General features: G+C 39.7%; 1 protein-coding gene across 1 annotated transcript in view; it reads right to left on the bottom strand.

Moving 5' to 3' along the window:
• celsr3 (cadherin, EGF LAG seven-pass G-type receptor 3) overlaps nucleotides 1-13,338 on the bottom strand; it is a 98,261-nt gene that overhangs the window by 9,838 nt on the left and 75,085 nt on the right. The window contains exons 22-32 of the mRNA XM_035656477.1: nucleotides 12,468-12,666; nucleotides 10,160-10,348; nucleotides 9,895-10,081; nucleotides 9,138-9,305; nucleotides 8,622-8,748; nucleotides 7,131-7,337; nucleotides 3,971-4,145; nucleotides 2,563-2,675; nucleotides 1,774-1,853; nucleotides 578-704; nucleotides 100-219 (exon numbers count right to left, since the gene is read on the bottom strand). Of these exons, the coding sequence (XP_035512370.1) occupies nucleotides 100-219; nucleotides 578-704; nucleotides 1,774-1,853; nucleotides 2,563-2,675; nucleotides 3,971-4,145; nucleotides 7,131-7,337; nucleotides 8,622-8,748; nucleotides 9,138-9,305; nucleotides 9,895-10,081; nucleotides 10,160-10,348; nucleotides 12,468-12,666 (1,692 nt within the window). The remainder of the gene's footprint in view (nucleotides 1-99; nucleotides 220-577; nucleotides 705-1,773; nucleotides 1,854-2,562; nucleotides 2,676-3,970; nucleotides 4,146-7,130; nucleotides 7,338-8,621; nucleotides 8,749-9,137; nucleotides 9,306-9,894; nucleotides 10,082-10,159; nucleotides 10,349-12,467; nucleotides 12,667-13,338) is intronic.

Here is a 13,338-nt window from a genome sequence, read left to right as displayed (position 1 = left end):
AGACCAAGAAACCAGACAACATAAAACCATTTTAGGTTTAGCAGAGACAAGCTGCAATAGTATAAATACAAATGCTGTATGTGTGTGTGTGTAACTCACAGTGTTCTGCGGTGGTCTTGGTGGGTCTTCTCCAGGGCTCTTCTTACCCAAACAGGCGACTCTCCAGGCCTCTTTAACCTCTGAGTTGAACACAGTGAAGACCAGCATCACCGACAAACCCTGGGAGAGAGAGAGTGATAGAGACAGGTAGAAAGACAAAGAGTGAGAGAGAGACCATAAAAAGCAAATAAACATCTAAGTTATGAAGCTAATTTGCAAGATCCTTGCAGATGTTTTATGATCAATAAAATGATCAATGTCTTCTCCTTAGGGCACACAAGATCTAAATCTTTCTGTTTTGACTCCAGCAATAAGAAACATAACAATTATTTGGCCAGTCATTTTGAGGTACTGTATGTAAAAATGTTAAGGCTTTAATTAACATGATGGAGCTTCTAATCAGTGCTAGGGTACACCAACATGTATTTATCCTTCAAACTAGAGTGGCCCACCTACAGCTAGGACACCTTGCTCATACCTGCACTAGGCAGAGAACATCGAATATGTAGTAGAAAGCCAGGATGCTGTTGTTCACAGCCATCAGACCACAGAGCCAGGTGGAGGTAGCTACCAGCAACAGCAGGAAGGCATTGCGAATACTAGCACTGGACAGAGAAACACAGAGAAAAAGAGGTTAGATTTGGATTCACCAGGATGAATCTGTGATATAACACACTCTGGCAGCTGTACTGGATGCCTGCAGTTCTTTGGAAACAGAAAACATTAACATGCTGCATCGCTACATGTACAACTTAGATGTCTTAAGATAATGGTTAAGATTTTACTAGGAACGGTACATGTTAACAACAGGGATTAGAGAGCCAGCAGGGAAAAAAAGTTCATAGAGAACACACACATGGCTTAAGTGACTTCCTTGTGTCGTTTATGCACATATTATTGGATCAATTACATAGCACGGCATGATCATTGTCTATCAAATCAGAGAAGAAAGAAATACATATATATTCCCCTCTGTTTCCTGTTAATTCACCAGTCACAAACAATTTTTTAAAAGTACACTTATGTGGTTTTGTGAGGTTATCACTATAATCTGATAAATGTCAACAAACAAAAATATAAATGTATGTTGTATAGTACTTCAAGTATCATTTTTCTAATTTTGCTTCAGTTGGGTTCTGCTTTATTGTCATTACACATTACACATATGCAGGTGTAGCTCTACATTTTAGCAAAATAATATAAACATTGTATATAGTAGATGCTTATAACCGATAGTATTGTGGGGTTTTTTAGGTTAACTATCTATTCTGCACATTTGTTTATGAATTTTATTTTGATGCTGTGACACTTCAGTTGCAATCAATAAATCTCATCTTAAGTTGATGGAAGCTTCTAAGCTTTTCCCAAAAATTTCCATATGCCTCATAGCAATTTTATCAATTAAGCGTGATGTTTGACTTGTACGTGTGTACAGCAGATAAATACTTTAAGTATTATACAACAGACTCAAATTAGCAAATGCTTCTTTTAAGACAGTCCAGACCGTCTTTATACAGTTACCCTCTGAAGCCTGAAATGAAAGAAAACTAGATTTTTCCTCCAAACATGAGTAGTGCAGTAATGAGGGACTGTGGGATTACATAACGTAATCCCACAGTCAACAAAAATAGCAACAAAGTCACTTTTTGAAAGTGATAAAAGTAATTTACTCACATGACTGGGAGCTTCTTGGTCTCTTTCTGGGAGGGATTGCAGGACATCTTGGCTACAATCATGAATATCCCTCCATTCATCTGGATAAAGAGGGATCAATAGGAATGGTAAGTGAACATTTTTAATGCATTTCAGCCAATCCAATACTGCCTTTAGCAACATCAGGGATGAGAGTAAACAGATGAAACAAAATCAATGTGGATAAAATACTTATGTACAAGAAAAAAAGGTCTAATTATTGAAGTCTATCAGTTGCTCAATTCTGTTTTGTTCCTTTGCTCAAACAGTATTTAAAAATCGCAAGCACAATAGGAGGATGGAAAGAAGAAAGGAAATAAATATGAATAAAGGTTAGAAAGTGTAGAAATGAATAAAACTGATTACTGATTACAATGCACTATAATTGTACATAAACATTATAAAAGCTGGCACAGGGTAATGTCTACAATGCCGCAGTGAAGTTGTAAAGTCAAAGACGTTAACTTGATGTGGGGAGTAATTAAAATTATGGTCTAGCAGAGTTCAAGTGGGTCTTTTTTGTCAAATTCATTTTGGAGAGCTGACACTTATGACTGATGATATGACTCTCCAAATTTTGGAATAGTGCCCAGCCAGGGATTCACGGGCAGGGAAGAAGGAGCATAAACACACACATTTACACATTTTATTTCAAGAACAGTTTCTACCCTACCATTCTCTATCACATCACTGTTTACACTATATATCTATTCAGGATTCTGTGCATGCAGCATTAACTACTTTATATCAGACAGATGGGGAGACAGTTACCAGTATGACGATGGCTATAGGACCAGCAAAGCTCCAGATGAGTTTATCATAGATGGAGATCCAACAAAAGTCTGGGTTCCCGTAACCCTCAGGGTCCAAGCCCACTGCCAGGCCTGCAGTGAAGAGACAGACAGTCAGATCAGACGACAAGAAGACAGATCTACTTTAAGATCTCTTCTACGGTCAGAAAGAGGGGACAGAGACAGTATGTGACAGCATGTAATTATCTGAAGGACAGTGGCAGGAAAGGTCAGAGACACAACAGAACATGTCCCAATTAATTCTAGTTTTATTTTAGGTGACAAAACATTGTGTTGGATGGGATCAGCTCCTGAGAAACGGGCAGTAAAAGCTTCATTACATTACTGTGTCTTCAGAGATTTCAGATTCTCTCCTCATACTCTATACTCCATACCTCTACTGGACCTTATCACTGATGCTTCTGATAAATTCAATGTTAGCTTGCTGGCATTAATATTAGATATTAATAGAGTGTGACTAATTAATGGAACAGGATTCTGTCAGGTAAATATTTGTGTTGGTAAAGATTAGAAGTAATTTATTATATTAAAGATGTTTTAAATTATCCTGCTGGCTGTTTAAACAGCAATAATTTATAACTGAGTTAATTAAACTCAGTGTTTACAGACAAAACAGTGAAGAAATCCATGTCATTACTTTTGTATTTACGTGCAAGTAATCTTTACTGAGAACATCACTGATGAAATTGATTCTTTTTCATCATGGCAGATTGTATCTTACTCATCCATTATTTGTGCACAGCCACTTCTCCATGACCAGACCTGTACGAAGGTGCCAGAAGCAGTCACTATGTGAAGTCACTGTTCCTTCTGTATACTTGTTCGGACAGCACTGTCAAGGTTTTGACAGTTGTGGGTATAAAGAATTTTCAAATTGAATTGCAAAAGTAAGAGAGACAGGAAAGGCTTAAATAAAGATGGACAGACAGATAAACACACCTCTGGGCCTGAGGAAAAGAGACATGCAGCCAGTGTGTGTGGGGCAGACAGATCCATACTTGAGGCAAGGTGAGACAGCGGTCGGTGTGTGTGTGTGACAGTGACAAAAACAGCAACAGATCGAGGGGAGCTGACAGCTTGTGTGAGTCCGGATGGAAACTGTAAATATGTGTGTGTGTGTGTGTGTGTGTGTCAGTGCTTTACTATCTCTATATTAAAATGTCACTAAAACCTGTTTAATACAAGTGTGTAATAGGACACCTTATCTACACAGCCAGACTCATTGTGCATGTGTGTCCGTGCACATAAATGACTGTGTATAAATGTGGCATAGACATGTGTGACTATGTGAATACATGGAAGCGCAGACATGTTTCCGACAAACATCACAGAGACATTACGTGTGTGTGTGTGAATGTGTGTGTTACCTGTGATAATGGCGGGCACGCCCCAGCCTATCGCATAGTAGAACCTCATGGCCCCATAGTTGATGTTGCGTTGCTCGGTCTGCATGCGGTAGATATGAAGGCCTTCCACGAACATCCAGGCAAACGTGGACATGAAGAAGTAGTGCAGGAGGATGGCGACGACCGTACACAGGAACTAGAGGGAGAAAGAGAATGATTAAAGGAAAGAAGGAGAAAAAAGAAAAGGAAGCAAGACGAAGATGGAGAACACAGAAGGAAAGGCAGAAAGGTGGAGAAGAGAAGGAAAATCCGGAAGAAGGAAGAGGTGAAGGAGGAGGACAGAGAAGGTGTGAAACAAGGAAGAAAAGAAGGGAGGGAGAGGTAAGAAAAAATGTAAAGAAAAGAAGGTGAGAGATAACAAAATATAATCCTTTGTATTGATTTTTGTGACAGTTGCAGAGCAGACATCTTGGTAAGCAACCAACAAGTCTTTATTACAGCACAGTAGGTGTCAGCGGTGAAGTAACAGGCATTCATGATTTAATTACCAACGTGACTAATGAACAGAGTTTATGGCAGTGTGTTACATTATATCTCCAGGAAATGCACAAAATAACTGATATGAATGTAAATGGATGTCGTTAACATGCTGAATTATAGTAATAACACCCAGGAGTGCGTTCTTAACCACGGTTATGGGTACAACAGTAAGCATCATCAGTAGAGTAAAGTACACATAGTAAAGAATGCCCCCGCAGGTAAAATGGGTTTCAAAGCAGTTATGTTTGTAAAAAGTCTGAAAGCGTTCATGTAACATAATATATTTACAATAGTAGAGGCAACAAGAAAAAAGAGATAACGCTAATCTGTTTACTGGTTTTAAGGGGTATTATCAGTTCAGTTGAAGCATATTTACACTCCAGTTGTTTGAATAATTCATTTAAAATCTTATATTTCACACTTAGCTTTTAAGGTAATGAAGCGCTACCAATAACATTTCTGTATTAGTAATACACATTTTGAACCACACAACTTAGTCCATGATTGGTTTATTTATCTTTATTTTCTTATCTATGAAACAGTATTGCTACACATGAAGAGCTGTCTTTATTGCCATAGATGTGATGCTGCATGGATGCTGAGAGGATGTAAAATGAGTGCTAAGAGATTATATAATTTGGTATAACAGATATCTGAGGTCTGTCCTATACCATGGTTTAGAGTGTATATTATGAGGAATGAATCTTCATACTCTCTGTCAGGGCAGGAGATAAACTTCCAAATTACTTTTGTCAGTTAAGTGCTGCTGTTTGGTTTGGTGGTAATGCTGGACGTCCCCATGAATAATGCAGAATATTAGCATTTAAGCTTTCTGAGAAATTACCCTCAGGCTGCATTCAAGCGTGTCTGGAGTGGTTTATTTGAACTCCGGAGCCTTTAGTCTGGTTTGTTTGTTTGGCCAGATGGTATTGATGCCATTCAAACTCAAGCGGCACTGAATTACAGCACCTACACATCTGAAAGTGCAAGTCATCTTCTTCTAAGAGCACTGTGGTGCTCTTTGTCAAAATAAAAGCAAAATCTAAACCAGCCACAGGAAACGACTTAAAAAAGCACACGTTTGTGAGTGAAAATAGATGTTTTTTGGCACCTGACAACCAGCTTTCAAAGACATTCTTTGAATACCAAGTGAAACAAAATGAAGTAAGAACAAACGGTAGTCTGGTGTGATTTGTTCATTTGTAGCTATATGTGTTCTTAACCAATATAAACACCAGACAAGGCAAATCACAGCTTAAAAAGCTTGCGCAGTCCAGCCTGTTTTGGCTTAAGTTACAAGGACTGAAATCAGATTTGCTTTGACTCTCATTCAACTCTCAGTTGACTAAATATTCCTTCTAATGAACACGCTTCTAGTGAGTTTCTATACAGTAAGTTCTGGTTGCCTTACATGTGTGACTGCATCCTGCATTATATAACCTTTCCTAAACAGTCATGTTGGTGTGTCTTTAGGTTGCAGGTTGGGCTCACTTGTAATCGTACATGATGACCTGACCTGAACAAATTAAATAGATCTTTTCCACTTCAGTTTGTACCAAAGAAAACAAACTATTAATATGTTTGCATCATTACTATGCAACTTATCAATCTGAATGAGAGCAGATAAACACCTAAAATGTAAACGTTAACATGCCTCTCTCAAACTTAATGACTTATGAAAATGGAAAAATGCTTTACTCAAAAAAATATTGAGTGATTTGCATCTTTAAATTAAAGCAAGCAGACTTTCAAGAACCAGATCTGAAGGTCAAAAGAAGCTCAGTACAAATTCCTAATGACACGGCCAGAGACGACATAAAAATAGCAGCAGCCTTGGCAAGAATACAGCCAGACGATGGATTTCACACTCCCACACACACACAAAAACACGCAAGAACACAAACTACTACAAGTTACACACAAAAAGATAGAAAAAATAAAATATGCGCAAGCATGTAAAAACAAGTGTGCACACAAACACGCACAACCGCTGCGAGCACTAACATGCTCTCCCAAGCATGATGTACATGAATTAAGAGAACATATTGTTCAGCTAGAAGTAACCAGTTGCACTGTAAGAGCTGTACAGTCGACTGTGTGGGGCACACAGCTTAATTAATTGGATTTCATGCTGAGTGAGCACATATTTTCAGTACCCTTTCTACAAGATTCACTGCTCTTTAAACACACACATACACATTTGTGATGTAACAACATCGAGAGAGAAAGAGCAGAGTGGGAAAAATGTAGGAAGTATTGAGTGTAACGGGATAAGGCGAACAGTAAAAGAAACACAACACTGAGAGGTAGAGATGCACGCAGTGAGCAAGTTGTCTCCAACAAAACTGTAAAAGAGCAATTTAAAATATTAGCTTTGGAAAATGTCTTGATATGACCTTTAGTGCTGCACCAGAGAAGGAGCATATATATGATCATCTACAGTATAGGGGAAGTCTTCCACTACTAGTGGTCAGTAGTATACCTCAAAATCTGAAAAATGTTGCTATAAATACAAATACCAAAAGACAATTGAGACCAAAGCAAATGTTTGCTCACAAAGCTGCAAATAGGAAGGCAAACAAGCATCACAGACAAACAGGGCAACAGAAACACAAGCACACAACCCCCCACCAGTATCTACCTGTTGTTCAGTCTGATTGACCCCGAGCAGAAACACCAGCTCCGACAATAACATGGCCGCTGCTGTGTTCGAATGGATGCTCCTCGTATTGGACTTCAGGCCTCGGAGGCAGGAGAGCACCAGGACAGTGAGGAGAAGGGCCAGCATGGAGACGCACAGAGAGGAGTATGTGACCAGGGCCAGCGTCTCCAGATCACCCTCCAACTGCTGCTCATAAGGAGGTGCGCGAAGGGAAAAAGGTATTATTGGATTTATAACATTTTGGTGGGAGTACATGAAAAGGAAGGGCAGAGGAAAGGAGGGGAGTAGTATTAGAGAAATAAAATGTGAGAAACTAGTGTAAAATGGGAAAGCGAGGCATGGCAGACATATGTAAAAAAGGAGTAAGATGAAAAATCACATGATGAAATAAGGCAAGAGATGACAATGAATAATTTTAACATGTTGAAATACTGCTACTTCAGCCTGAGTCACCATCTGCCCTCCACTGTCTAGCTTCACTGAGTGCAAACTTACCATAATTATCAGAGACGTTAAATGTATTTGGAAGGTAAGTAAATGAGCTGAAGAACCTAAAGCTGAACCTGCCACCACATTGTTAAGATTTAAGAAAATACCTACAAATTATAAAATGAACCATATAGCTGCTCAGAAAACTAGCTCATTTATAATGCTAAATATTAAAGTTGTACAACAGGCTGAGATTGGCAAGGAGTCCTCTGTGTTTTAACTACTTACACTACACTTTATTTCAAAGAGAAAATAAAAGAAATACAACAATAAAGAATACAAAAAACTATTTAGACTATCTGGACAAATCAAACAACAGACCACGCAAACTAGCAGAGCTTTCTAATCTGTCAGGGGAAAACAGTATCAAAAGCAAGAAATCAATTCATCACTGCCTTTGCATGCACAGAAAGCATTTGCTGCATGTAAACATAACAGACACACCAGAATTGTATTTGGGCAAATAGGGAACATCGACAGCAGCTCACACGAATGGAAATGGGATACACCTCCTCTGGTGCGTAACCTTATTATTGAAGTGTTTAATTCAATATAAAGCATAAATGTTCTGAAAAATGTACAACTTTACATGTATCATAAGGCATGAGCTTTCTGATTCCACAAGTTTCCTGTCTTTCTGCCTGACAAACGACAAGATTTTATACAGCATCACTTAGTATGCTAGGGTTCTATGGGCAGGGGTTTTGTATTAAACCGGGAAAATCTTCTACAGCTGTAACAAGGCCTCCTTTAGCCTTCAGAATGTCAGTCAGGGTTTAATTCTCCAGGATTTCAAAGTTTCACACTGACTAAATCCAGCAATTACCAGCTAAGATGTTCAAGTAAAAAAAGGGAAACCTGCACTGGCATAAACAGTGCTAGAAAATGCCCTATTATAAAAGGGGGCATCAGAATTAAATTAAATGTTTATCAATATAAGGGTCATTTAACTGAGTATTTCTTCACTGATGGACCACTAACCTCTCTATGTGAACTGTCCATCAGTACTCCGAAGGTGCCCAGTCTCTGGCACTGACAGCGGACATGAGAGGTGTTCCTGTACACCACCATACAGTCCCTGACTGTCCAACAACCACCTATCTCATACCTGCAGACAGAGAGAGAGAGAAAAAGAGAGAGAGAGAGGGTTAATAATGAAAGGTCAAATTCACTTTATAACAGGAAACGCACAGGTATAATTAATTACACCTCTTGTTTTCCTAGTATGACAGGTCTTCAGAGAAAAAAATTTAAATTAAGGCTGGCAGCCATAAGTCTAGTGCCAGAAAGTCTAAAGGCAGATACTGCATAAATTTCATATTTAAAAGCAAACAAGATAAAAAACAATAATCATCAAACTAATATTATATTTTACTGTAGTTTAAGTTGTATCAACAGTGTCAGTACAATGTGGAGCTTCTGCAATGACAATACCCAGCCCTAATGCAGACTGCTAGTGTGTGTATTCATGTGTATTCAAGTGTAATCTGTACTCACTGACTGCTGTGGTTCCACTGCACACACAGAGGCTTGCTGCGATTGGCTGTCTCCAACAGCTTAAACTCCAGCAGGATGGGCTGGTCCAAGTGTCCACCCACAAATGTCTGGTTGTTGTAGACAGAGATACTGACCACTGGGGAGTTCATTACTGGGTGTCTGGGAAGCCTGGGGGAGAGAAAGTGCAGAGTTGCAGTACATCTACTAGATTAGACAGAAAGTTTGATGTCCTGGTTAGGAGGGTGTAAAAGGCGAAGACAAGGTGAGCAGAGAGGAAGGAGATTGGTATACTAGATAAGACTTAAATGGCTGTTTATTGACACCTAGTGAAAACTGGACAGTTTATTACTTTGTAATTAAGCCCAGAGGTGAGGTGAGGACGAGCAGAGGGGGAGAGAGATGGGAGGAGAGGGGATAATAAATAAAGCAATTAATCGAATCAAATACAGAATTTGAAAATGGTGCCTTAGAATTTTTCCTATTTTTCAGTTTTTACACATTTTACAGGATAAACTAAATGATTAATGGCATTAATTATTATTTTTGAACTCTACGAAGTTGCTGATTATAAAATGAAAGATATTTATTTAATTTATTTTTTTTCTAATGATGTGATGCTTCTGTTATGTAAAAGCAATTCTGGTTTACTGTTTGCTACTGAATGAAAGACACATGCTTAATCCAGATTTCTATATCCAGCATGCTTCCTTCCTGAGATCTGTTGTAATCAGATTTTTATTGTGTGATTGATTCCCACCTCACTCCTCGTCGGTCTGTGTGGTACTTGGGAGGAAGGGCGGCGCCCAGACTGCGATAGATCAGCAAGATGACGATGGTGATGGGCTGCTCTGGCATCGAAACAATGCGTCTGGCTGCTGTATATTCTCCTGTCTGATTGGCTAAGACACTGACAGAAGCGGGAGCAGCGTTCTGAGGGGCTGAAGCTGAAATGGAAAAGTCTGTGTGAGTTTTTTCTCTTAGTTTCAGCTACTTACACTTTGTATTTGTGTGTCTGTTCTTACGTTCTTTTTCTGTCCGCTCCTTCTCCTTCCAGTTGTGTTGCTGCTGTCGTTGTGGCACCAGTGCAGCAGGAGGCAGTATCACGTGGGTGTAGGGGTCCCACAAAGCCTGACCACGAAACAGGGTGGTGTGGTAACGTGGGAAACGCCTCCGCACATGGGTCTGGTTTTCCACACGGTCTAGGTTCATGACTGATGAGCAAACAGGCAGCAATGAACACACATGAACACACAGTATGAGTAACAGGTGTTTTTTAATGCGCAGTGTACATAAACAGGAAAATATTATTGACCAAATTCACTTGAATGCCTGGTGAAGATGCTAAAAGCACTTCTTGAAAAAAGTGCAGTCTTACAGAATACAGGACACTCCCATCATGGCTTATCTCCATTTCCACAGGAAGCTCAGCACCCTCATTCTGTTTTATGCCGTTAAGCATTGAAGTATTTCTTGCCATGTCTGACCTCATGGCACACAAAGTAAACTGCTCCATCAACTACAGACTGACATTAATTGATTGTTTCCTTTGTTTATGGGAATAATACTAATGTCTCAAAATTAAAGTGGTGTTCAAAGTAATGTATTGCTGCTAAAAACCTGCAGCTACGATTGTTGGTCCAAAGCTACACAACCTAGAGAGTGGCCTTTCAGCTTTCTGGCAGCTGAAAACCATTACGTGATTTGCCAGTTCTACTCAACCGTGGGTCATTAAGTGTAGAGTAATTTTCTTCTTAATTCGAAAATACAACTAATTTTCCTCTTTACAAACAATTTAAGAGGAAACCTGAACTGCCTGTGTCAATAAAACAATTTATTCTGTGTGGATTTGGTGTGAGTGTGAAGAGCAAATACAAAATCCATACACACACACACACACACACACAGCAGAGAAACTGTCGTATTATAGGGAATGAGGTGGCGGACAGGAAGTACATAGTCAATGTGGAGTGTTCAATAATGACTGAACACTTGATCCAGCAAACAGAAGTGGAACAGCACTCAATACAGAGAGAGGATAATATTGGTGTGTGTGTGTGTGTGTGTGTGTGTGTGCGCGCGCGGTTGTTGGTATGTGGTGAAAGAGTCTGAAGTCTGAAATGATCTAATGACTGACGACAAACAGTATTAAAAGCAACTCTATATATTGGAAGATAACAGATGGGTGTGTCAGGTCCCTCCATATCCTTTCCCTGGTTATTCACATCCCATTTGGCTGAGAGCATTAACTGTCTGTGTTTGTGTGAGTGTAGGAGTGTGAAATTTAGCGTTGGCTGTATTTCTTATTCCTTCTGCTTTCACTGCTGCTCATACTTCTATGCTCTCCATCTGGGAATCTGCATCAGGCTGTCGGTTTATGGTTACTTAACAGCATTTTGGGTGGATTCCAAAGAGGAAGCATATAAAGTGACGTAAGAAAGAAACATAAGTCGCATAGAAAAGGGAAAAAAGCAACCAAGACAGGCAACTTATATTGTCTTCGGGATTAACTGTATTACCGATCTAACTGGAAGAAGCTGGTAAGGCAAGATTCAGTAACTTTGATGAGTTTCACAAGTTTTGAGTGCACGGTATTTACTAGGAATTGAATCTGTTTGTGTAGCTAAGAGCATTAACTGAGTGTGAAATTCATTGTCTGGCTTCATCCCCGCCAGAGCTGTGGTTGCTATTTCAACAACTTTTGTTGCATGTGCTACAGATTATTTAACAATATGTTCAACACAACTAAAGTGACAGAAAAATGTGTAAAATAGCAAAATGTACAAGTGACGGCGTGCCAGAAACCAGATGACACAGGGGACATGGCCAAACCTGCAGATGTGTACCAAGCATACAGTAACGTGCGTGCGTCTGTGTGTGTCTAACCTACTTTTCATTTACAGTAAATGCCCAAAAAAAAGTGTTATTAGGCGGTATTAGGTGTTCAGATTGTGAGTGTGTGTGTGTGTGCCTGGCATCTGTAAATCTAAATGATGTATATTGGCCAGTGCTACAGCGCTTCAGGGTTTTTGTGTGTGTGCTTAGTTGCTGTGTGCTGTAGGAGTGTGAAATTCCTCTCTCTGAGCGGCTGCCAGTGCTCTGGCTGTGCCATCATCATTTGCATTAGCGCTGTTCATCTCCCACTTTACAATCAGTCATTTTAGCTGATTTCACAGCAGTGATTTACAGTATTATGAGGAAACCGCAGCAAATCGTCTGTACAGATTAAGAATGTATTACTGTCTTCTTCTCTTTTATTGAGTCTGACTAGTGATTATCTATTTTATCATGTCAGCGTGTCTGTGACTATGTGTGCAGTCTTTCTGAACTCACTTATGTTTGGAGCAACCAGCGCCACGGGGTTGAGGTAGGTGAGCTTCATGTTCTGGGCTAGATTCTGGGCATACTGCTCCAGCAGCTCTGTCATCCCGGCTGGCCCGCCGCCCGGGACGTGGTTCTGACTCTGAGTGAGAGCCCGCCAAAGCCCAGAGGTACCAGGACCCAACAGCACACTGCAGCCCCGGAGAATGTTCTGGAAGCAACAGAAAAATGAACAATTAGTGAAAGCTTTTCAGCGTGTGCTTCTGTTAATCGCTTCTGAGGAGTCAGCGACCACATGTGCTTGTGTATTGGAGACAAGGAGTAGAAGACAATAAGATATAATGTGTCAACATCTTGGATGAGGAAAGGGAAAGAGAAGGTTTACCAGTTTATTATAACAGCATAAAGTATGATAGAAGGTTAGCGGGAGGCTTGGACATGAGTGCAGTTTAAATAGGTTCTGCTGCTACAAGTTAATTAATTATTATTGATTTGTAAATATTGTGATTAAAGAGGTATGGTCTTTTTACAAAACTGGGGTGTCTATGCAGTAGAAAGACGCAAATATTTTTAAAACTGTGACCAGAGAAAACAGAGGGGCAGTGGTATTCCCTTTTGCTCAAAAGGTAGAAATTCTACAACAAACAAAATGTACTGAGTCGCAACGGACCAAATAACGTCGTAATAATGTACAGCGAGTTGGTTGGTGATTGGTTGTGGCTCATCCGTTTTCAATCAGAATAAATGGTGGCCGGGAAATGTTCTCGTATTACAGTAGTACACTAAAATATGTTTCTGAACACATTTGAGGTGAGAAATAGAAATGCAGTAACACAAGCTTGATTCATATGTGATCAGGAATGCCTAGTTTGACAGTTTGATC

The sequence above is a fragment of the Morone saxatilis genome, unplaced genomic scaffold (assembly GCF_004916995.1).
Source record: "Morone saxatilis isolate NCDOM2014 unplaced genomic scaffold, NCSU_SB_2.0 Contig15, whole genome shotgun sequence".
NCBI lineage: Eukaryota > Metazoa > Chordata > Actinopteri > Moronidae > Morone > Morone saxatilis.
Note: the sequence above shows the minus strand (reverse complement) of the source record. Positions and strands in the feature narration are given on the sequence as shown.